The sequence below is a fragment of the Eleutherodactylus coqui genome, chromosome 8 (genome assembly GCF_035609145.1).
Source record: "Eleutherodactylus coqui strain aEleCoq1 chromosome 8, aEleCoq1.hap1, whole genome shotgun sequence".
Taxonomy (NCBI): Eukaryota; Metazoa; Chordata; class Amphibia; order Anura; family Eleutherodactylidae; genus Eleutherodactylus; species Eleutherodactylus coqui.
The window spans coordinates 185,046,068-185,070,408 of NC_089844.1; the positions used below are offsets into that span (position 1 = coordinate 185,046,068).

At 43.3% G+C, this 24,341-nt stretch overlaps 1 protein-coding gene across 1 annotated transcript in view; it reads left to right on the forward strand.

Moving 5' to 3' along the window:
* COL3A1 (collagen type III alpha 1 chain) overlaps window positions 1-24,341 on the forward strand; it is an 89,469-nt gene that overhangs the window by 32,125 nt on the left and 33,003 nt on the right. The window contains exons 8-21 of the mRNA XM_066577087.1: window positions 3,166-3,219; window positions 4,043-4,096; window positions 4,855-4,908; window positions 7,697-7,750; window positions 7,903-7,947; window positions 8,320-8,373; window positions 13,104-13,148; window positions 13,286-13,339; window positions 19,733-19,831; window positions 19,916-19,960; window positions 20,868-20,966; window positions 22,830-22,883; window positions 22,976-23,083; window positions 24,059-24,112. Of these exons, the coding sequence (XP_066433184.1) occupies window positions 3,166-3,219; window positions 4,043-4,096; window positions 4,855-4,908; window positions 7,697-7,750; window positions 7,903-7,947; window positions 8,320-8,373; window positions 13,104-13,148; window positions 13,286-13,339; window positions 19,733-19,831; window positions 19,916-19,960; window positions 20,868-20,966; window positions 22,830-22,883; window positions 22,976-23,083; window positions 24,059-24,112 (873 nt within the window). The remainder of the gene's footprint in view (window positions 1-3,165; window positions 3,220-4,042; window positions 4,097-4,854; window positions 4,909-7,696; window positions 7,751-7,902; window positions 7,948-8,319; window positions 8,374-13,103; window positions 13,149-13,285; window positions 13,340-19,732; window positions 19,832-19,915; window positions 19,961-20,867; window positions 20,967-22,829; window positions 22,884-22,975; window positions 23,084-24,058; window positions 24,113-24,341) is intronic.

Consider the following 24,341-nt stretch of genomic DNA (forward strand, 5'->3'; position numbering starts at 1 on the left):
GGCTGTATATGTAGACAGGCTTACTGATACATGCAAGACACATAGCAAGTAACTGGTATATAGCATATACTGTATATATTACCATAGATAGAACATACAGATGTGGGATCTCCCGCCATCGCACAGCACACGGACAGGGAGAATGTTGGACACGACTTTCTGCCTCCCATGTGAATGCACCCGAGGGCCTCGTTCAGATCAGTATATAAAGGCAATGTCAGACAGATGGTCATATGCGCAACTATGCTTGGCGCTACGGCGTGCAGTTACACATGAACGGGGCTTTTATCTCTCCGGTCACTCAAACGTCACGCCATAGCGCAGGAGTTTGAAAAGAAAACGTGGGAAGATAGGTTCACGGCTGAGAGAAGAGCCGGTGAAAAGGAAACCATTGACGGTTTCGTTTTGTCCTATTAAGCCGCTGTGATTTTCGTTTTTTGCGCCGTGAAGGAGTCTTTTGTTCGCGTTTTTATCGACTTTTACTGCTTTTCACGCTGTTGGGACCCTTCACATCAGTGCGGGACACACCGTGCCATGATTTAACAGGCTGTGCAACCTAATTAGTACCAGATGTGATCAATTTCCCGCACAATTGCGCAGCACATAGCTCCATTCCGCAGGTATCCGCGCACAGATGGAGCATGTTGTGTTCTGCGCACACAAAAACCGCATACTAACCAACGGGTTCTATTCTCTGTGCATTGACTATAATGGGGTCCGTTCGGTTTCCGCTCAGCTGCCGGCTTTTGGATGGAAGGAAGAGTTTTGCGTGAAGCGCATTTTCTTCCAGTATTTCAAGCCGAATCCGAGACGGAACTCCGCCCAGAAGTTGCAACGCAGATGTGAAACCGGCCTGAATCGCCTCTATCTGATCGCTTGCGGTTTGTAGCTGCTTCTTCAGTTCACACAAGGGCATTCGCAGATCATTTACGTAGAAACAACAGGCTGCGGCGCGTTTATTACCGGCGTTGGGGCAGAATTTTAATGTCAGCGGCACAAATCTATTTTGACAGATTTAGTTATAATTTGTGCCAAAAAGATGTTCCTCTTCTTACTCCTCTTTCCAAAGGTGACTTATAACGGGGGGGGGGGGGGGAGGGGGGGTCGTCGCTGCGGCGCAGAATCACTTGATGTATAAGTGACTCCACGTCTCCAGATGTGCTCACAGATGCTGCTGGTTTATAAACATTGTGCGACATTTGATACATTTGTTGCATTTTAACCCTTTCCAATCCACTGTCTGACCTCTGAAGACATTATGATATAAGGCTGTACAGCTCCGATGTTGGAAGACGTCCGTCGGGGCTCTCTTACTGTATATTGCCAGCCTCTCTGCTGTCAGAGCCTATCCAACGTGTCACCTCATGCAGTACTGGATTTAGCCAGCAGATAGTGCTGTTGTATAACGGCAGAAACAGAGTAAGGCCTCATGTCCACGGGGAAAATCAGGCCAGCTACGGATTCTCCATGGAGAATCCGTAGCGGGTCCCTCCTGCCCCGCGGACATGAGGCATTAAAATCAGAATAAACTCACCTGCTGCTGGCCGTGCGTGTCTTCCTTCCTTCACATCCGGATCCTCTTTCTTCAGCCCAGCGGATGTGCTTGGCATGTCGGCTGCGTGCCACGCACATGCTCCGGGCACAACTGCCGGGCCGAAGAAAGAAGTTTCCGGCCACGATGGAAGGAAGACCTGCATCGCCTGGAGCAGGTGAGTTTAATTCAGGCGCGGGTCTCCCAGGGATCCGGACGCCTTCCATAGGCTTCAATAGAAGCCTGCGGGAGCTGTCCCCGCGGGAGACCCGCACCTAAAAGGAGCATGCCCGGATTTTTTCCTGCACACGGGACCCGCGCCTGACGGGAAAAATGACATCCGCAGGTATTTAACTACCTGCGGGTGTCTAATGCATCCCTATGGGGCACGGATCCGCGTGCGGGAAAAACGCTGCAGATTTTAAATCCAAATTTGCCCGTGGACATGAGGCCTAAGCCCCCTAGGAAAACCAGGATACAAATTGGATTGGAAAGGGTTAAACTGGAAGAGTAAACAAACGTGAGCCAGAAGAGTGTCTGCCATGCCCTGATAATGCTACAGCTGTGGTGTTTGTAAACACGACCAGCGCATCATAATAACTCATCACATCATTGGAGAGAATCATTATTAGTGATGAGCAAACGGGGGCAAAAACGGGGGCAAGGGACTTGGGGCAAAAACACATTTGCTCATGCGCTAATTTGCTCGCCGCGATAAAGTGTATTAGAGCATGAACCGGGGTTGTTTTTTTTCCCCAGACTATTGAAACTCCATTCTATAGCGCATGAGTTTGAAAAAAAAAAGCAGGCGGATATGTCCGGCCCCGACTTCCTCGCACGTAGTATTAACGCGCACAAATCCCTATACTGAAAACGAAACCATTGAAACCAATGGTTTTGCTTCATCCCACAATGCAGCTGTGATTATGAGACATAGTGGACTAAAACACCCCCATATTAAGCCCTAACGCTGTCTAAAGCCTCATTCACACGTGTCGTTTTCACGCAGAATAGGCGCATGAAAAAATCATGTTTATTAGAACCAATAGTTTCCAATGGAAACGTTCAGAGGAAGAAATATTAGTTGCGCAAAAAACTGGCCCCTTCATAAGATGTTCCATGCGCGGCTACAATGCCGTCATCTGAGGTCCATGCCGCGTGAACAGACAGGACCTGACCTATCTGTGGTGCGAGCTGCACAGGAGCTTCCATAGACTCCTATGGGAGCTGGAGTTTAGCCACGTCCGGCGCTCCGAAAAATAAGATTACAGGTTTATTAAGAGGACTTCTACCAAACAGCAGCGCGCCGCTAAACCCAGAAGCAGATTCTAAAAGTCCCGCTGTAAACTCCTGTTAGTCCCCGCAGACAGCAGGTTTTAGATGTCCCACTTTAAGTAGTGGGGAATTCCTCCAACCTCACTGCTGGGCAATTCCCCAGCAGCAGGGGGCAGTAGGGGACTCCCTCCACCTCTCTGCCCAGCATCAGGTTCTCCAAGGGAAGGCGCAGATTTCATGCGCATGAAACTCAAGTCTTCTGCGAGTGAACAATGTTCATAATGTGTCATTTTCTTACTTCTTTGTAAATCAGTGACGTTGTTTTCACCCGCCTTATAGCCCATTGTCTTTATCTGCAGGGATCTCCTGGCCAACCCGGACCCATAGGACCCGCTGGGCCAGCCGGAAAAGATGTGAGTATATTTCCCTGTAACTAGCTCTTGATTAACTCCAACAATGGATTTATTGGTCATAGTACTCAGTGGAGCCTGTTAACACACTTGTATTATGTGAAAGCCAATGCCGGCTTTGAGCTCATGTAGGTTTCTGCTAGTATCTCCGCCAGTTTCTGGTATAGATTATAGTACATGTAATGGGCCCCTAGAGCTGTGGCCCTCCATCTTTTTGCTAAAGTTACGAGGTGCTGTATAGATGCCTGAAGTGACTCCGTTTTGGAGCGTGCCCTAAAATTGTGACTCTTGGATGCCAGAATTCTGGTGTTCAGGACTTTATGATTAGAGGTCACCATGTGTCGTTACAGTACCGTATGGCACATGCTTAGAGCAATGACTCCGCCCATATTATACACGGCTTATAGCAGCTTCACATCAGTGTAAAGGAAGAGCCGTGGACACGCCAAGTGTGGGTGGATGAAGTACGGCTCCTACTGCATTGTAGTATCTTCGCTCACATGAACAGTCATCTAATAAGTTGCCAGAGTCTTTCCTCGGAGTCTTTACTTTTGGGGTAAATAAAGCTCCCTAATACTTTGTCTGGGGGACGATTTCTGGGGTTCATGAGGAATCGGACAGAAAACTTCTACTGTATGAACCTCTGGAGATTGGGCCATGCAGAGGTGCACCAAGCCCCATAGAAGTCTACGGGCAGTGTATTGTGGCCAGTGCAGCTGCAGAGCTCATGTCCATGAGGCCTGATGTGTATTTCTCCACAGTTACAGACTGAAAACATGTTTGAACTTGAAGATTTTTATCAAACTGCATTTCTGACTTTCTTTAGGGAGATTCTGGTAGACCTGGAAGACCCGGAGAACGTGGAGCCGCTGGCCTCCCTGTAAGTTTTTTTATTTTTACATTGTTTGTAGGGAAAAAGTGTGTGGTGGGGGAGGGGCTTTCTTTTTTTATTCTTTTCAAATAAACTTTACTTAATTTTATTGAACTTTTTAAATACATTCTGTGTCCCTCCTTAAAGGACTTGAAGATGCAATTGTTCAATCACTGGTACACTACACTGTAGTACTTATGTAATGCAGTATAGTCTACTTTTCAAGGATCATCAATCAGACTCGCACAGAGGCCGGGGGCGGGATCTGAAAGGCTGGCATGCTTGGCAGATCTGGAGGACTTAATGAGGCCTTTGGCTTCCATGGGAATCCGACCACACCCTACAATAGCAGGGCTGATGGATGACAGGAGGAGCTACCTCCATTTGTCACCCACTTACATGCCATGTCTTTATTGATTGCAGAATGTAAGGGGTTAATAGCGGTGATTGGAGGTTTGTCCGCTCCCGGCCATTAGTGCAGTGTCCTGGCTGTCATCTTACACAACGGACCTCATTCTTCCCATTACGGGATTCCTAGGCTTCTGTAAAAGCATGGTGGCCTAGCCCCAGACCACTGTAATAGCCTGTATGGCTGGGCACTGAGAGGTTAAAATAGAAAGGGGAAGAGATGTATGTATGTATGTGTGTGTATATATATATATATATATATATATATATATATATATAGCAACTGCCGTTTTACGAATCTCGAGTTTGCTTCTCTTTAATTATTATTGGAGGTATAAAGATGTTTCTGTTTTCTATAGGGCGAGAGAGGAACGCCCGGTATGGCCGGTTTCCCTGGCATGAAAGGCCACAGAGTAAGTACAAGATGAGGTGGAGCGTCAGTATGTACTAAACGTGTATTACCGGAAATAGTGTAATAGACTAAAGGAAACAAAATACGGCAAGATTCCCAATAAACAGCATGTGTGCAATTCAGCAGTAATTCTGTATACTGCAGTGGACTAGTGTAAGACCCCCGTAGATTACCCACACATGCTCCATAGCACTATATACAGGGGATGTATAACCTATACCAGATGTACATATATAATTATATACAGGAGATACCCAGGTTATACCAGCATGCTCCATATCTCTATATACAGGAGATGTATGACTTCTACCAGCTGTACACATATAGGTATATACAGGAGATACCCAGGTTATACCAGCATGCTCCATATCACTATATACAGGGGATGTATAACCTATACCAGATGTACATATATAATTATATACAGGAGGTACCCAGGTTATACCAGCATGGTCCATATCACTATATACAGCAGATGTATAACTTCTACCAGCTGTGCATGTATAATTATATACAGGAGATACCCAGGTTATACTGGCATGGTCTATCTCACTACATACAGGAGATGTATAACCTATACCAGTTGTACATATATAATTATATACAGGAGATACCCAGGTTATACCAGCATGCTCCATATCACTACATACAGGAGATGTATAACCTATACCAGTTGTACATATATAATTATATACAGGAGATACCCAGGTTATACCACCATGGTCCATATCACTATATACAGGAGAGGTATAACGTCTACCAGCTGTACATGTATAATTATATACAGGAGATACCCAGGTTATACTGGCATGGTCTATCTCACTACATACAGGAGATGTATAACCTATACCAGTTGTACATATATAATTATATACAGGAGATACCTAGGTTATACCAGCATGCTCCATATCACTATATACAGGGGATGTATACCCTATACCAGTTGTACATATATAATTATACACAAGAGATACCCAGGTTATACCAGCATGCTCCATATCACTACATACAGGAGATGTGTAGCTTATACCAGCTGTACATATATAATTATATACAGGAGATACCCAGGTTATACCAGCATGCTCCATATCACTACATACAGGAGATGTGTAGCTTATACCAGCTGTACACATATAATTATATACAGGAGATACCCAGGTTATACCACCATGGTCCATATCACTATATACAGGAGATGTACAACTTATACCAGTTGTACATATATAATTATATACAGGAGATACCCAGGTTATACCACCATGGTCCATATCACTATATACAGGAGATCTATAACTTCTACCAGCTGTACATGTATAATTATATACAGGAGATACCCAGGTTATACTGGCATGGTCTATCTCACTACATACAGGAGATGTATAACCTATACCAGTTGTACATATATAATTATATACAGGAGATACCCAGGTTATACCAGCATGCTCCATATCACTACATACAGGAGATGTGTAACCTATACCAGTTGTACATATATAATTATATACAGGAGATACCCAGGTTATAACAGCATGCTCCATATCACTATATACAGGGGATGTATACCCTATACCAGTTGTACATATATAATTATACACAAGAGATACCCAGGTTATACCAGCATGCTCCATATCTCTATATACAGGAGATGTATAACCTATACCAGATGTACATATATAATTATATACAGGAGATACCCAGGTTATACCAGCATGCTCCATATCACTACATACAGGAGATGTATAACCTATACCAGTTGTACATATATAATTATATACAGGAGATACCCAGGTTATACCAGCATGCTCCATATCACTATATACAGGGGATGTATACGCTATACCAGTTGTACATATATAATTATACACAAGAGATACCCAGGTTGTACCAGCATGCTCCTTATCACTACATACAGGAGATGTGTAGCTTATACCAGCTGTGCATATATAATTATATACAGGAGATACCCAGGTTATACCAGCATGCTCCATATCACTACATACAGGAGATGTGTAGCTTATACCAGCTGTACACATATAATTATATACAGGAGATACCCAAGTTATACCAGCATGCTCCATATCACTATATCCAGAGATGTAAAGCATGTACCAGTTGTACATATATATAATTATATACAGGAGATACCCAGGTTATACCAACATGCTCCATATCACTATATACAGGGAATGTATAACTTATACCAGCCATACATCTATAATTATATACAGGAGATACCCAGGTTATACCAGCATGCTCCATATCTCTATATACAGGAGATGTATGACTTCTACCAGCTGTACACATATAGGTATATACAGGAGATACCCAGGTTATACCAGCATGCTCCATATCACTATATACAGGAGATGTATAGCGTGTACCAGTTGTACATATATAACTATATACAGGAGATACCCAGGTTATAGCAGCATGGCCCATATCACTATATACAGGAAATACCCAGGTTATACCAGCATGGCCCATATCACTATATACAGGAGATATTCAGGTTATACCAGCATGCTTCATATCACTATATATAGGAGATGTATATATGTAGCCCATGCACATGTTATCCTCAATGGGATTTGAACTTCGGACCCCGACACTGCAAGGCCACAGTGCTAACAACTGAGATTCGCTCCCCTCTTGAAGACACGTTAGGGAAGCTGATTTTTAGTCACATGACTTCGATAGAAGTCTGAATTGTCTGCCCTGATAATAACGTTTACCACCAGTTTGGAATCATATATATATGTTTATATTATATTTCTATAATTTCTCTGCAGGGTTTCAATGGAAGGGATGGAGAGAAGGGCGACAGCGGAGCTGCGGGACTGAAGGTAACTCCTCACATCCTGCTTCTATAGACCTTCAGTAATATCAGAACCTCCCGGCTCTGCTGCCTGTTTGTATTTGTTGCCATTTCCCTGTTTTGTTATTATTTTGAGCCGTTTCTTGTTCTGTCTTCATACTGATCAATCTTGTTTACTAGGGAGAAAATGGCGCCCCCGGAGACAACGGATTACCCGGCAACCCGGTAATGACTCAACTGTAATTAACTCGAAATCAGCAAGTATTTTATGACTGCAAATTGCTCAAAAAATAATCTTCTAATGTAGAATGGAGGTGGGGTCGGGGGGGGGGGGTACCTTACCGTCTAGCGCCATTCATTAGAGGAGATACTTGTAAAAATACCAAATATTAACCCTTTACATTTATGGTAAAAACCTACTGCCAAGTAATAATTAATGTAATTCTAGACAATCTACAGGCTCCTGCAATATGTTATTGCATATAGTTACCGACACATATGCAGTCATTGGTTATTGGTTGTGGGATGTTATCGGACATATATATTATATCAATTATAATATACTGGATGATTATTTTACTTTATTCATTTCTTTAGGGTCCAAGAGGACAAGCTGGTGAGAGAGGACGACCTGGATCACCTGGAACAGGTGTAAGTAACATACCTGGACCATACCTAAAGACTATAGACACCCGTGGGGGGGAATTGTTTATAATTAAATGCATATATTTTGGGATGGCAACTAGAGATGAGCGAACCTACTCGGCCACGCCCCTTTTTCGCCCGAGCGCCGCGATTTTCAAGTACTTCCGTACTCGGGCGAAAAGATTCAAGGGGCACCGTGGGTGAGGGGGGGTTGCAGCGGGGAGTGAGGGGGAGAGAGAGAGGATTCCTCCCTGTTCCCCGCTGCTACCCCCCGCTCCGCCACGCCTCCCCCCGCCCCCTGGCGCCCCCCGAATCTTTTCACCCGAGTACGGAAGTACTCGAAAATCGCGGTGCTCGATCAAGTAATTACTCGAAACGAGTAGGTTCGCTCATCTCTAATGGCAACCAATTAGCACTGGAGTTTTATTAAAGCACTTGCATCGTTTGTGCTGTGATCTGATGCTTTGGGTTCCAATGCATCAGATCACATGGCCGTATTCCTGTGACGTAAAAGCGCCCAGCCAGCCAACATAGCAGCGGGCGTTTTTACATCGGGCCCAAAAGATGGTCCTGGAACTATCTTTTGGGCCGGAGTACGTCGGCCGCTGCATGGGCTCCTATGGGAGCCAATGACAGTGGCTGGAGGGGTGAGGGAGTTTAGCAGCGTGACTTCTCTCCTCCCCTCCGGCTGATTGCAAGGGAAGGAGGCAAGGCAGAGCTAAGCGCCGCCCCGTCCCACCTCCTCCCATTGCTGGCTGTGGACAAAGGGCGGGACAGGGGCAGAGCTAAGCAATGGGAGGAGGCAGGATGGGGAGGCGCTTAGCTCCACCACCGGCCCACCCTCTCCAATTGCAATCAGCCAGAGGGCAGGAAAGAGGAGGTGAGCTAGCGAGGGGGAGAGAAGGGGCAGCGGCATGGCAGACTCAGCGTATATGTGCTGGGGCTCATGCCGTCTGAACAGGTGCACAAACGTTAGATTTGTGCGCCTGTTCACGAGTTTTTACACCTCACATCGTAGCGTATATCAGCGACTCGTGTGAAAGAGCCCTCAGTCTCAGTGGGAGATCTGTCAGTGTGCTGGACTGAAGTGTCCATTTCAGCCCTTATCTCTCCTCTACCGCACTTTTATCAGCTAATTTATGACCACAACAAAGATAAATAATTTCTGTTACTTCTGCGCCGGGCCCCACATTAGTATATCAATATATATACCTGGGCCCCACATTAGTGTCCTACCTGAACATGAGTAGATTCACTCTAAACAATGTGAACAATACAAAATAGTATAAGGAAATATGAAAGGAGAAATAGGAAAACTGACCCTAATCTACTGATAAGAGGGGACCCAACCTACTGATAAGAGGAGACCTAACCTACTGATAAGAGGAGACCCAACCTACTGATAGGAGGGGACCCAACCTACTGATAAGAGGAGACCCAACCTACTGATAAGAGGAGACCTAACCTACTGATAAGAGGAGACCCAACCTACTGATAAGAGGAAACCCAGCCTACTGATAAGGGGAAACCCAACCTACTGATAGGAGGGGACCCAACCTACTGATAGGAGGGGACCCAACCTACTGATAAGAGGAGACCCAACCTACTGATAAGAGGGGACCCAACCTACTGATAAGAGGGGACCCAACCTACTGATAAGAGGAGACCCAACCTACTGATAAGAGGAGACCCAACCTACTGATAAGAGGAGACCCAACCTACTGATAAGATGAGACCCAACCTACTGATAAGAGGAGACCCAACCTACTGATAAGAGGAGACCCAACCTACTGATAGGGGAGACCCAACCTACTGATAAGGGGAGACCCAACCTACTGATAAGGGGAGACCCAACCTACTGATAAGAGGAGACCCAACCTACTGATAAGAGGAGAGCCAACCTACTGATAAGAGGAGACCTAACCTACTGATAAGAGGAGACCCAACCTACTGATAAGAGGAAACCCAGCCTACTGATAAGGGGAAACCCAACCTACTGATAGGAGGGGACCCAACCTACTGATAGGAGGGGACCCAACCTACTGATAGGAGGGGACCCAACCTACTGATAAGAGGAGACCCAACCTACTGATAAGACGGGACCCAACCTACTGATAAGAGGGGACCCAACCTACTGATAAGAGGAGACCCAACTTACTGATAAGAGGAGACCCAACCTACTGATAAGAGGAGACCCAACCTACTGATAAGAGGAGACCCAACCTACTGATAAGAGGAGACCCAACCTACTGATAAGAGGAGACCCAACCTACTGATAAGAGGAGACCCAACCTACTGATAAGGGGAGACCCAACCTACTGATAAGGGGAGACCCAACCTACTGATAAGGGGAGACCCAACCTACTGATAAGTGGAGACCCTACCTACAAGTGGGGCGATCACGCTGATGAGAGTGGTCCCTTCCTGACTTTCCCCAGATGGTAACAGGGAGAGTGGCAAAGGTTAGATGTACCATAAATGTAGAAACCACATATATATAGATGATAAGATGTAATAACACCCCAAGATAATTAGCAATCACCAGACAGGCTTATCTTTAACTAAAGCCCAATTTACATGCAAAGATAATCTTTCAAAGGACTGAAAGATTGAAAGATTTTGCAATCTATTTGCATAAAAAGTGTTAATGGCCATTAAAACATTAACACTTTAGCATCTTCATTTGCATGTAAAAGGACCTCCAGGAGCTGTTTGCAGAGCCCAGCGTGCAACGCTCAGATGTGCAAACAGCAGCATTGTTCTGCCTGCGGGATTACATTGCTATCTGCCACCTCCCGTGGAGATAACAGCTTGTGGTCTATTGAGAGATAAATGTGTTAGCTTTATCTCTCAGTAGCTCAATGGTGGATTTTAAGTTCACCTTAAAATCATTGTTCAAATGAAAAGTGCATGATGCCCGCGTTTACATATAACGATTATTGCCCATTTTTGGTCGTTTGAATGAATTTTGAGCAATAATCGTTACGTGTAAATAGGCCTTAGGTCAGGATCAAGAGCCGTGACATGACCAGAAACACGTTCAAATGGAGAGACTTCAGACAGGAGATACAAAGGAGTATAACCAGCGTCCTCTGTGAGGCGGGGATGGAAATATACACAGATACATGGCGATTTGCTGGCTGGGATGTCCCACCCCCCAGCTAACCAATCTGCCTTATACATACAGAGTAGTGCTCCTGTTGATGCCCAGTGCTGAAATGACAGTGAGCATGTGCTGATGTGTGGGTCACATGGGCTGGGGCTCACCTGATGATGTCACCCTGGTTCTAATCTCAAGTTACGGCATACTATGATAATTTCGTTATGTTAGCCATAATCAGGTATCCTATCTACAAGACTATTATACTTCTCTTACTAAGAGCAGTAACAGTATACAATATAATGCCAGACACATACCCATCGTATCAAACAGCCAAAACCTGGGATATATCCAGGCTGCTCCTAGAAAAGACACATTGGAGATAATAAATAAATCTTGGTATTTGTATAGCCCCAACTTATTCCGCAGCGCTTTCAGGTAATTATTACTTATTACCCCCCACCAAACTGGGTTCTCATTTTACCGAACTCAGAAGGATGGAAGGCTGAGTCAACCTTGAGCCGGCTACCTGACGCATGTGGGGATCGAACTTGCAACCTTCAGGTGGTAGGCGAGAGCTTACACTCTGCGCCGCACGAGGCCCATATAATGATAAGGGCTCACTCCCACGAGCGTATGTTACCCGAGTATTAAGGCGGCTTCACACAGCTGTATGCGCAACTATGCACCATGTCCTATTTTGTTGCGTATTTCGCACCCATATAGGCTATAGAGATTTAACATATGCAGCAAACATACATGGACCTGCATATTTGCTGTGTATTGCCTATTTTACGTGCGTAAAAAATGCGCAGGACACATACACCCATGTGAGTGAGCCCTTAAACAGATCACAGGTAGTGGAGGCCACATTCAAAGGAGTGTATTCTGGTTTTGTACAGCCTGCCAATAGTACAGAGTCATAACACATCATGAGCGTGGTTATGGTACCATATCTATGTAGCAAGCTTGGTTCTAGTATCGTATTTAGTAAGCTTGGTTCTGTCACCGTATCCATCTAGTAATTGTCTCAGTCCTTAAGTACGTACGAGCGCCACCTAGTACAGCTGCGTATTGTCCCATAGTCGTGCCATATATTTATATATATATATATATATATATATATATATATATATATATATATTGCTTTAAAGAGGTTGTTCTGTTACCAGGCAACCCAGGGTTGAAGAGGTTAAAATAATAAACTGAAACACAATTACCCCTCAGCAACCACCAGGATCCAGCGCTGCAGCCCCGCTGTGGTCCCCGTGACTGCTGTGATCGCTGCAGCGGTCACCTGATTTCCTGTTACATCATCTGTCGTTCAGTTTAATATTTTAACCCCTTCAGCCCTATTGAAGGCGGGTTTTCTGGTAATCGGACAACCCCTTTTAATCTAATAATTTTTATACACATATTGCCTCCATATAATAAAGCAGACATATAAACATTAAGACCACCTTATCCATAAACCGTTCAGTAGATATCGCACAGTGTTTATACTCCTACAATGTAACTTGGAGCGGGGGTCAGGAGTAGATGGCGCTCTGTAAGCTTGGTCGAATGTTTTCCCTGTTGCTTTCCTTTCATGTAGGCTGTGAAGTCTTTGTACTTCATTTATCTGCATTTTTTTCAGGGCGCACGTGGTAATGACGGAGCTCCTGGTTCTTCTGGTCAGCCGGTAAGAACAAGATTTCATTTCTTCGATATCCCTCGATTCTGTTTTACGTATTGCATGTAATGTATGATGACATGGAAAACACTTGGAATCTCTGAACAACAACGGGACATCTTGTAATACTTTCCGTTTTTCTGCAGGGTCCTCCAGGTCCTCCCGGTAATGCAGGATTCCCTGGTGGTCCAGGAATCAAGGTATTTTCTGCAGTATTCACGGCTAGTAATGTAAATTTCTATGGAAATGTCGTTATTAACCAAAGAGTCTGTTACCTGCTGCGTCATTATCCAATGTTATCTCATATATCGTAAGAAAACTGAAAAAACTCCTCCAGCAATATGGCTGGTCCTTCGGCAATATCTACCTTTAGTGGGTTTTCCAAATTCATTGGTGGCAGTGGGGGGTGCAATATAAATTTAGAAAACACAATACTCATCCACCGCTTGCTGCATTTACCCATGTGACCACTGCAGCCAGCAGAAGGCCCGGCAGGGACATCATTGATGACGTTCCATCAACCTGCCTGGGGTACAAGCCCACGTGACAGGTTTATGGGACGGTACCCGGCCTTCTGGCCGGGTGTGGTCCACTATGAGATGACATAGCAGTCAAGAGACACAGTGAGTATATTTTATATTGTTTTGGGTAGAGGAATCCAAAACTATGCAAAATAAAGAAACTTGGAAAATCCCTCTAAGCCTTCAAACTGACCTAACATTCGTGATTTAAGATTAATTTCAGTAGAAATGAGGATGTATGGAAGGTAGTTTCTTGGGGCTGCCATATTAGCATGCTCAGCCTTTTAAGAGAGTCAAAGATATTACAGCACAGCTCTGATCCGCCAATTGTGCTTAGCTAATTAGTTAGATAATTAACAATAGGCATTGGTCATGATTCTATTCTATTTGTGGGTACAATGTCAACAAGACCATGGATGTCAATAATGTCAACAAGACCATAGATGTCCATAATCTTAACAAGACCATGGATGTCAATAATGTCAACAAGACCATGGATGTCAATAATGTCAACAAGACCATAGATGTCCATAATGTCAACAAGACCATGGATGTCAATAATGTCAAGAAGACCATGGATGTCAATAATGTCAAGAAGACCATAGATGTCAATAATGTCAAGGAGACCATAGATGTCAATAATGTCAAGAAGACCATAGATGTCAATAATGTCAAGAAGACCACAGATGTCAATAATGTCAACAAGACCATAGATGTCAATAATGTCAAGAAGACCATAGATGTCAATAATGTCAAGAAGACCATAGATGTCAATAATGTCAATAAGACCATAGATATCAATAATGTCAACAAGACTATATATGTCAATAATGTCAATAAGACCATAGATATCAATAATGTCAACAAGACTATATATGTCAATAATGTCAACAAGACCATAGATGTCAATAATGTCAATAAGACCATAGATGTCAATAATGTCAATAAGACCATAGACATAAATAATGTCAACAAGACCATGCATGTCAATAATGTCAATAAGACCATAGATGTCAATAATGTCAACAAGACCATGGATGTCAATAATGTCAACAAGACCATAGATGTCCATAATGTTAACAAGACCATGGATGTCAATAATGTCAATAAGACTATAGATGTCAATAATGTCAACAAGACCATGGATGTCAATAATGTCAACAAGACCATGGATGTCAATAATGTCAACAAGACCATAGATGTCCATAATGTTAACAAGACCATGGATGTCAATAATGTCAACAAGACCATAGATGTCAATAATGTCAAGAAGACTATAGATGTCAATAATGTCAATAAGACCATATACATAAATAATGTCAACAAGACCATAGATGTCAATAATGTCAACAAGACCATAGATGTCAATAATGTCAATAAGACCATAGATATCAATAATGTCAACAAGACCATAGATGTCAATAATGTCAATAAGACCATAGATGTCAATAATGTCAACAAGACCATAGATGGTAGTTGCATGAGAACGTGAACTAATGAATTCTACTACCGAGCTTTAACATGACTGATAATGATTAAGATAGTTAATTGGTAAATTGCCAGTTATGTTTAAAGCACCCAAAGCCTAGAGAAAGTATTGATGAAGCGACATGTCTTCCACCAAATGGGATTTTACAGTTCCAGTCCTTTCTGACTCCAATTAATCCAATTAATGATTATATAATATTGTATCGTCAATGAAGACGTCCAGGCCCCTCTTGAACTCTTACCAAATTCGCCATCACTACGTCCTTAGGCAGAGAGTTCCATAGTCTCACTGCTCTTACAATAAAGAACCCCCTTCTATGTCGGTGTAGAAACCTTCTTTCCTAGATGTAGAGAGCGCCCCCTTGTTACAGTCACAGTCCTGGGTATAAACAGATCATGGGAGAGATCTCCATATTGTTACAGTTAACTAAAACCCCCAAGTCCTTCTCCATGTTAATTTTGACTAGTGGCTCCCATTTAGTGTGTAATAGTGACATGTATTTCCTCTGCCCATGGGCAGAACCGCACATTTATCAGTGTTAAATCTCATTTGCCATTTTCTGCCCCCAACCTATCCAGATCCTCTTGCAATCTTCTTGCATCCTCACTAGTGTTAATTACTTTACATAGTTTTGTATCATCTGCATACATTACTACTCTACTGAGCAATCCTTCTACTAGGTCAATAATAAATACATGGAAAAGAATAGGGCCCAATCCTACCTTCTGTGGTACCCCACTAGTAACAGTGACTACCTCCAATACTTCCCTTGTGGTACCCCACTAGTAACAGTGACTCCCTCCAATATTGCCCCCTGTGGTACCCCACTAGTAACAGTGACTCCCTCCAATACTGCCCCCTGTGGTACCCCACTAGTAACAGTGACTACCCCCAACACTGCCCCTTGTGGTACCCCACTAGTAACAGTGACTCCCTCCAATACTGCCCCCTGTGGTACCCCACTAGTAACAGTGACTCCCTTCAATACTGCCCCCTGTGGTGCTCCACTAGTAATAGTGACCCAATCAGAGTATGTACAATTTATAACCCCCCTCTGCTTTCTACCACTGAGCCAGTTACTTACCCACTTCCACACATTCTCGCCCAGACCAGGCATTCTCATTTTATATACCAACCCTTTTATGCAGCACAGTATCAAATGCTTTGGGAAAGTCCAGATACACAAGATCCAGTGACTCCCCAGTCCAATCTAGAACTTACCTCCTTGTAGAAGCTGTTCAGATTGGTTTGACAGGAGCGATCTTTCATAAACCCGTGCTCATATGGAGTTATACAGCTCTCCTTGAGGTACTCCAGGATAGCATCTCTTAGAAACCCTTCAAACATTTTACCCATAATAGAAGTTAGATTTACCGGCTTGTAGTTTCCAGGTTCACTTTTTGACACCTTTTTGAATATCAGCACCACATTGGCTACGCGCCAATCCAGTGGAAGAGACCGCGCCACTATAGAGTCCTTAAATATAAGAAACAAGAGTCTGTTTATCACGTTACTTCATTCAGAACCCGGAGGAAGGGGAAGCCATCGGGACCTGGTGATTTGTCTATTTTAATCTTTTTTAAGGCAGCTCCACACTTCTTCCTGGATTAGACTGGTGACATTTAGTGAAGAGTTTACTTTATCACTTGACATTTCATTTTCCTCTGTGAATACACTGGAGAAAAAGCTATTTAATAAATTTGCTTTCTCCCCATCACCCTTTACAATTTCTCCTACATTATTAATCTTTTTACTATTTATATAGTTAAAGAATAGAGATGAGCGAACGTACTCGGTAAGGCCGATTTCGCAATCGAGCACCGCGATTTTCGAGTACTTCACTACTCGGGTGAAAAGTACTCGGGGGCGCTGTGGGTGAGTGGGGGGTTGCAGAGGGGAGTGGGGGGGAGAGGGAGAGAGAGCTCCTCCCTGTTCCCCACTGCTACCCCCCGCTCCACCACGCCATCCCCCGCTCCCCAGCGACCCCGAGTACTTTTCGCCCGAGTAGTGAAGTACTCGAAAATCGTGGTGCTCGATTGCGAAATCGGCCTTACCGAGTACGTTCGCTCATCTCTATTAAAGAATAGTTTAGGGTTAGTTTTACTCTTTAGCAATAATTCTCTCTGTCTCAATCTTTGTTGCTTTTATCTGATTTTTACATTATTTTTTTCCTTGTAGGTTTTTAGTGCTTCTTCGCTGCCTCCTTTTTTAGTAGTTTAAACGCTTTCTTTTTGCTGTTTAGTTGTTCCCTTTACATCTTTATTGAGCCACATTGGTTTTCTCCTATTCCTAAGTCTTTTATTCCTGTAAGGTATGAACCGCTCACAGTAAGTAATTAGGATGTTTTTAAACATTTCCCATTTATTCTTTGTAGCCTCATTTTTGAGGAGATCATCCCAGTCAATAAGGTTAAGGGCATCACTAAGCCGATGGAACTCGGCCTTCCTAAAGTTTAATATTTTTGGAGCTCCCATATAAAACTTTCTCTTGAAAGAGAAGTTGAAATGTATTATATTATGGTCACTATTTCCCAGGTGCCCCCGACCTGCACCCCTGTTATCCTGTCAGGTCTGTCGATTAGTATTAAATCTAAAATGGCCGTCCCCCTAGTCAGGTCCCGTACAAGTTGGGTGAGGTAATTATCTTTAGTAATTGACAGGAAGTTGTTACCTTTATGAGATCCGCAGGCTTCAGCTTCCCAGTTTATATCTGAATAGTTAAAGTCCCTCTTCATAATGACCTCATTGGGATTTGCCACTTCATCTATTTGACTCAATAATAGATTTTCAGTGGCTTCTGTTATATTTGGTGTCCATAGAAAACCCCTATGAGGAATGATTGTTGTTTTACCCTCCATGTATTTCCACCCATAGAGACTCCACATGTTCTTCTTCCTACCATATATCTTCCTGTAATGTGGGCTTTAAACCGGATTTTACATAAAGACAAACCCCTCCACCTTTTTGGTTTTTACAGTCTTTTCTGAACAGACTGAAACCCTGCAAGTTCACCACCCCAGTCGCAGCTTTCATCCAACCAGGTCTCTGTTACTCACACTATGTCGTAATTCTCCTCAGACATAATTACTTCTAATTCATCTACTTTATTAGTCAGACTTTCAGCATTAGTCATTCATCATACAGTTTAAAAGGTTTTGGTTGTTTTTAATATTATGTGTATTCCTTCTAACTGTTCTACCAGTTCTAAATGTACTAACTCCTCCCACCACTCTGCCCCAATTTACATTAGTTCCAGGTCACTGTCTACCCCCTAACTCTCTGGTTGCCCTCCTCCCATTCGCTAGTTTAAACACTCCTCCAACCTTCTAGCCATCTTCTCCCCCAGTACAGCTGCACCCTCCCCATTGAGATGCACCTCATCCCTATGGTAGAACCCATAGCCAACAGCAAAGTCATCCCAGTTCTCCAGGAACCCAAACCCCTCCTTCCTGCACCAACTTTGGAGCCACTTGTTTACCCCTCTACTCTCCTGCTATCTTTCTTGTGTGACACATGGTGCAGGTAGTATTTGCCCCAACAGGAGACTCCCTGTCCTTGTGCCTCCTCTGGAAATTCCATTCTAGTTACCATAGGTGGAAAGTTACTGCAAAGAATAACATTTGATCTTCCAGACTCAAACATTGATTTGACTGACCCTTTGCTTAGAGTTAACTTCTGAGAAATGGCTGAAGAATGAAATCACTCTAGAGTCTTTTCATTGTGCAAATGGTTCCTGGAGATCAGAGATTTCCTGAATGTAATCTTCTTATGTGTGACCACATTTCCCATAATGAGAAAGAATGCCAGAAGTCAACATAAGTCATTAAGTTGTCTTCTTCTGCTAAGCTGTTAAACCTCAATTCAGCATCTATTACTCAGTGGAGTCTGTGAAAGGTGAATGACGAGTATGGGCAGCATTACAACTCTCACCGGCTTCGTCACCCATAGTAATGACCCAATTGGAGCAAGAGCCACATAATAAGAGATGTAAAACTTTTTGCTAATTTAACATAACAATTTTCTGGACTTTTATCATTTCAAAATCTTCCGCAAGACGGGTATCGCTAAGACTCAGTTCACACCATGCTTATGTGGTCTATGGCAGACAAAGGGCATATGATCACTATGGCCAATCAGAGGCCATAGTGATCATATGCCTTTTTCCTGGCATAACTGCTCAGATGCTGGACGCCATGATGCCAAGAGAACGGCACATGACCGTGGCAGCCTCTGATTGGCTGCAGTGGTCAGGTGGTAGCTGTTTTTTAAACAAAGACTGGGAGGGCCATGTGAGCTGCAACGCTGGATCACCAGGGGTAAGTACGGCTTCTTTTATTGTTTAAACACATTTGGAGCCATTTTTAAAGAATTGTGCACACCTCCTTTCAGAATATAGCATACAATGTATTTCTGGTGCTCACAAGTATATAATTTTGTCTGAGGAGGAAAAACACTGAATGAATGACATTCCTTAGAAGACCTTGGCACGGGTTTAGAACTTGGAGTGGATATGTTGCCATAGGGAATGTATATTGTGACTCTAGTTATCTATTCTTACAATCTTGACTTCTCTTTTCTGTTTAGGGTGAAGCTGGGGCTCCCGGATCCCGAGGCTCTGATGGATCTCCAGGAGGTAGAGGTGAAGCTGGCCCTCAAGGTCCTGCTGGTCTGACCGGTCCTTCTGTAAGCGTCACTTAGAAATGTATCTGTCATATACTGCTTAATTTTCTTTACATTTAATATGACAATGCATTCTATATTGTTCAGGGTCCTCCTGGGAGAGATGGAAATCCAGGTGGCAAAGGAGAAATCGTAAGTATGACCAGTGGCATAACTAAAGGACCTTCGGCCCTGATACAAGAGTTCAGCATAGGGGCCTTCCCACAACTTCCCTCTGCATCATTGAGTTTCTTGAGAAGCCCATCGATGCAACATTAGCTGGGAAGGAGGGGGGGGGGGGGCATTGCTAGAATCTTAAAACAAAACATTAAGTAGAGGCTAAATGAAGGGTTCAATTAGGTGAAGCTAAATCTGTAACCTATCCCACCCAACCATCCATGTGCAATTAATAATTCAGATAGTCTCCTACAGGTTCTGTTCCAGGAAGCTGACCATAAGTCTATTTGTTCGTATGTCTGAACAAATGCTTGTATGGAGGGAGATTGCGAGCTGATCCCGCACAATACAACGTGGGTGTTTCTTACAGCTGGCAACAGCTACAGCTCCGATGAGCAGGGCGGCTTATCAGAGCTGTTGCGGGCGGGTGCCGGCTGTAAGAAACAACCGCCACCTGACATTCGAGGGTCCTGCGCTGCCCCCCATGATAAGATCGTGGGTTGCTGTGTGGATGCCACAGCAGCCAGGAGCCTTCTAAATAGGCCCTAGGGCTGCCTATGCAGAGTGCCTATCAAGCTGTGCCCATGGCTTGATAGAATGCCTGTATGATGTAAGGCTACGACATTACATCATACTGCAGGACAATTATGTTCATATTTAGCGAAGTTCATAACTGGAACATTTGCAAGTAGGGGACTATCTGTACCAGTCTCTGTCTTACATGATAGGGGGGCCTTTGAGTACAAAAGGCTCCAGGGCCTGGTAGTGACTGCTACCTCTTCACCCCCTATAGCTACACCGCTGGGTATGGCAGAGTACAGAGAGCAGATTTGGGTTACCTCAGTATCTACCTTGGAACTTACTAACATTTTATTCTCCAAAGGGACCTGCTGGTATTCCTGGTGCTCCTGGTCTGGGTGGAGCTCGTGGTCCTCCTGGTCCACCTGGAACTAACGGATCTCCAGGCTTACGTGGTACACCTGTAAGTAACCAGAAACCATGTTTTTTTTTACCATCATTATGTCATAAATACATAAAGATTTTTCTTCGGAAGTTCACTGTTTAGTGTTGGTATGTATCATGTATATATCACTGTTTAGTGTTGGTATGTATCATGTATGTATCACTGTTTAGTGTTGGTATGTATCATGTATGTATCACTGTTTAGTGTTGGTATGTATCATGTATGTATCACTGTTTAGTGTTGGTATGTATCATGTATGTATCAATGTTTAGTGTTGGTATGTATCATGTATGTGTCAATGTTTAGTGTTGGTATGTATTATGTATGTGTCAATGTTTAGTGTTGGTATGTACCATGTATGTATCACTGTTTAGTGTTGGTAGGTATCATTCGCAATTTTTTCAGTACATCTTACAATATAGTAACATTGGTCTGAGAATGAGCTATATTTGAAGCCCTTCCCATAAAAAACACTTTTTCATTTTTTCATCCCTTCTTTCCAGAGACCGACTTGATTTTTTTTGTAAAGGCCCAAAATTGACATTCATTAGGTATCCATAGGATAGGAGATTAAAGTTTGATCGGTGGGGATCACACCACTGAGTCCCTCACCAATCCTGAGAATGGGGGTCTGGTCTGGTGTCGCTCCATTCTTTTTAATGACAGAAATAGCCAAGTACAAGTGCTGAGCTATCCTAATGAAGATGAGTGGAATAACGCCTCGCATGGTCACCCACACCCCATTAAATAAGTTCAGAAAACCCCTTAAACGCTTCTCCTCACTGCAGGGGGTGCAGTGAATCAGCAGTGAGAAGGAGAAGGGGCACAGGGCATATTCTCTAGAGCGGTGGGGGTCTCAGCCGTGAGAACCCCACCAATCTTGAGTCAATTTTAGGAATACCCTTTAATGTACCATACATAGAATCATAGAATGGTAGAGTAGGAAGGGACCTCCAGGGTCATCTGGTCCAACCCCCTGCTCAGTGCAGGATTCACTAAGTCATCCCAGACAGATATTTGTCCCGCCTTTCTTTGAACACTTCCATTGAAGGAGAACTCCCCACCTCCCGTGGCAACCTGTTCCACTTACTGATCCCCCCACTGTCACAATACACTAAGAAACTTTTTCTAAAAATGAACACAAAAAAAAAAGAAAATGTATTGTGTGAATCCGTGAAGTTACATCAATTGTTTTACTACTTTACTACTTTTGCAAATTATTATTTTTTTTTTTGCTTAACTTATTTTTCCATAGCTAACTCTATGTGAGGTCACAAAAAAACAGCAATTCTTGAATTTCTTTTAAATTTACCATGCGGGATAAATAACAAGATTTTTTACAGTATGTAACGGAAAAGTTTTTCATTTCGAATTTTTAATATTTGGTAGTTTTTTTTATTTTTTTTTTATTTTATTGAACTTTTTTACTTTTTTTTAGTCCCATTAGAGGACTTTACCATGGGATGGCTTGTATAATACAATGCAATACCATTTGACATTTAACACATTACACACACATTTGCAGCAGCCTTTTTTAAAGTTTTTATTTCCTCTAGTGTCAATTTAAGGTTTAACGCACTTTGTCAAGTCAATGCTTACTCTACCTGTACTTCTGTACTGCAGTGTATTGAACTGTCAGCATTATCCTACTACACCCTTCCTTTGGCAGGGTATAATAGGAGTGCTATAACAGCAGCCTTGGTGGCCTGTACTTCACATGACAGGAAGGGGTTAATACAAGATGAGTTTTGCTGTAGCGTAAGATAGAGTTAACAACGTGTAACAAGGTAAAGCATGAAACAAAAGCTTATCCATAACGGAGTGCCGTGTTTATCTGAATGGATTTGTGGCTAATACTTGGTGATGTATTTCATTTCTTAGGGTGAATCTGGCAAAGATGGTGCAAAAGGAGAGAACGGTCAGCGGGGAGAGCGCGTAAGTCCTCGCTTACATTAGTAATTATAAACCTCATGCATCAGTATATTGTTCTACTTGTGTTACTACATTACTATTGTTATTGTGTTCAGGGAGAAGCTGGAACTCCCGGGGCATCCGGTCCGGCAGGAGAGGAAGGCAAAAAAGGTACTAATGGTGAACCTGGAACCAACGGATTACCCGGAACTCCAGGAGACAGAGTAAGTTATGTTCTAGTCTGCTGCACATATATAGTACCCTAGCATAATGATGCGGCTTTGCACGGGTCTATTTCATGTAACTGTTTGTTTGTGTTTGTGGTAAAAAATATTATTTGCTACTGATATAAAACATAATAAAATGCAGTCCGCTCACGGGGAGTAGTGGGAAATGGTCGGGTTGTTATACGCAGAAATTTGACGTCTCAGCAGTGGCACCTCTAAGAGATTTTAATTAAAAGGGTTGTCCAGTGGTTGGAAGCTCCGTTTAATAGGAAACCCTGTATAAAAATAATAAAGTGGACTATACTGACCCCTCCATGGCCCCTGGGATCCAGAGCTGTGGTCCCGGTGATTGGTGTGATATATGATGTCACAGGAAATCAGGTGAACACCAATGAGAGGCTGCAGTGTCACCACTCATTCTCCTGGCGTCAGTGCTCACATTGTGAGTGCTATGATGCCAGGAGTTCAGGGTCATGATGCCGTTGCCACTCTTTGGTTGCAGTGATCACCTGATTTCCTGTGATATCATCTTACACAACATTCACTGGGACCACTGCGGGACTGCCTGCCCACCAATTTTTCCAAGTTCCATGCAGCAGTCATCGAGGCTGCAACACTAGACAGGGAGTGGCCGAAATAGGCGATTATTCAATTTTAACCCTTTATAATTTTTTTCCACTTTCCCAGAAAACCCCTTTAACATTCAGGTTGTTGTTATTACCTCCATGATGTGCTTTCATGCAGGTTTTGGTGTTGGTTTCTTTTGTAACAGACATAAGGTGTTCCTGCTATATAAATCCCGTACTGAACCAAATAGAATTGATATTAGTCACATGACTTACTATCCTTGGAACTGGGGATCAAATTCATATTTATATTCAGCAACATAAAAAACATCACGTACTGTCACATCACTGATGTCACTGCCATTACAGTCTGCTAACACTTCTATATGCATTGTTTTCTATCTAGGGAGCTCCAGGTTTCCGTGGTCCCCCCGGTCTCAATGGAGGACCAGGTGAAAAGGTAATTACATTTTTAGATAAATAAATATATAGATATGAGAGAGCGATAGATGTGCGAGCGATAGATGTGCGAGCGATAGATGTGCGAGCGATAGATGTGCGAGCGATAGATGTGAGAGCGATAGATGTGAGAGCGATAGATGTGAGAGAGAGAGAGAGATATGTGAGAGAGAGAGAGATGTGTGAGAGAGAGATGTGTGAGAGAGAGATGTGTGAGAAAGAGAGAGATA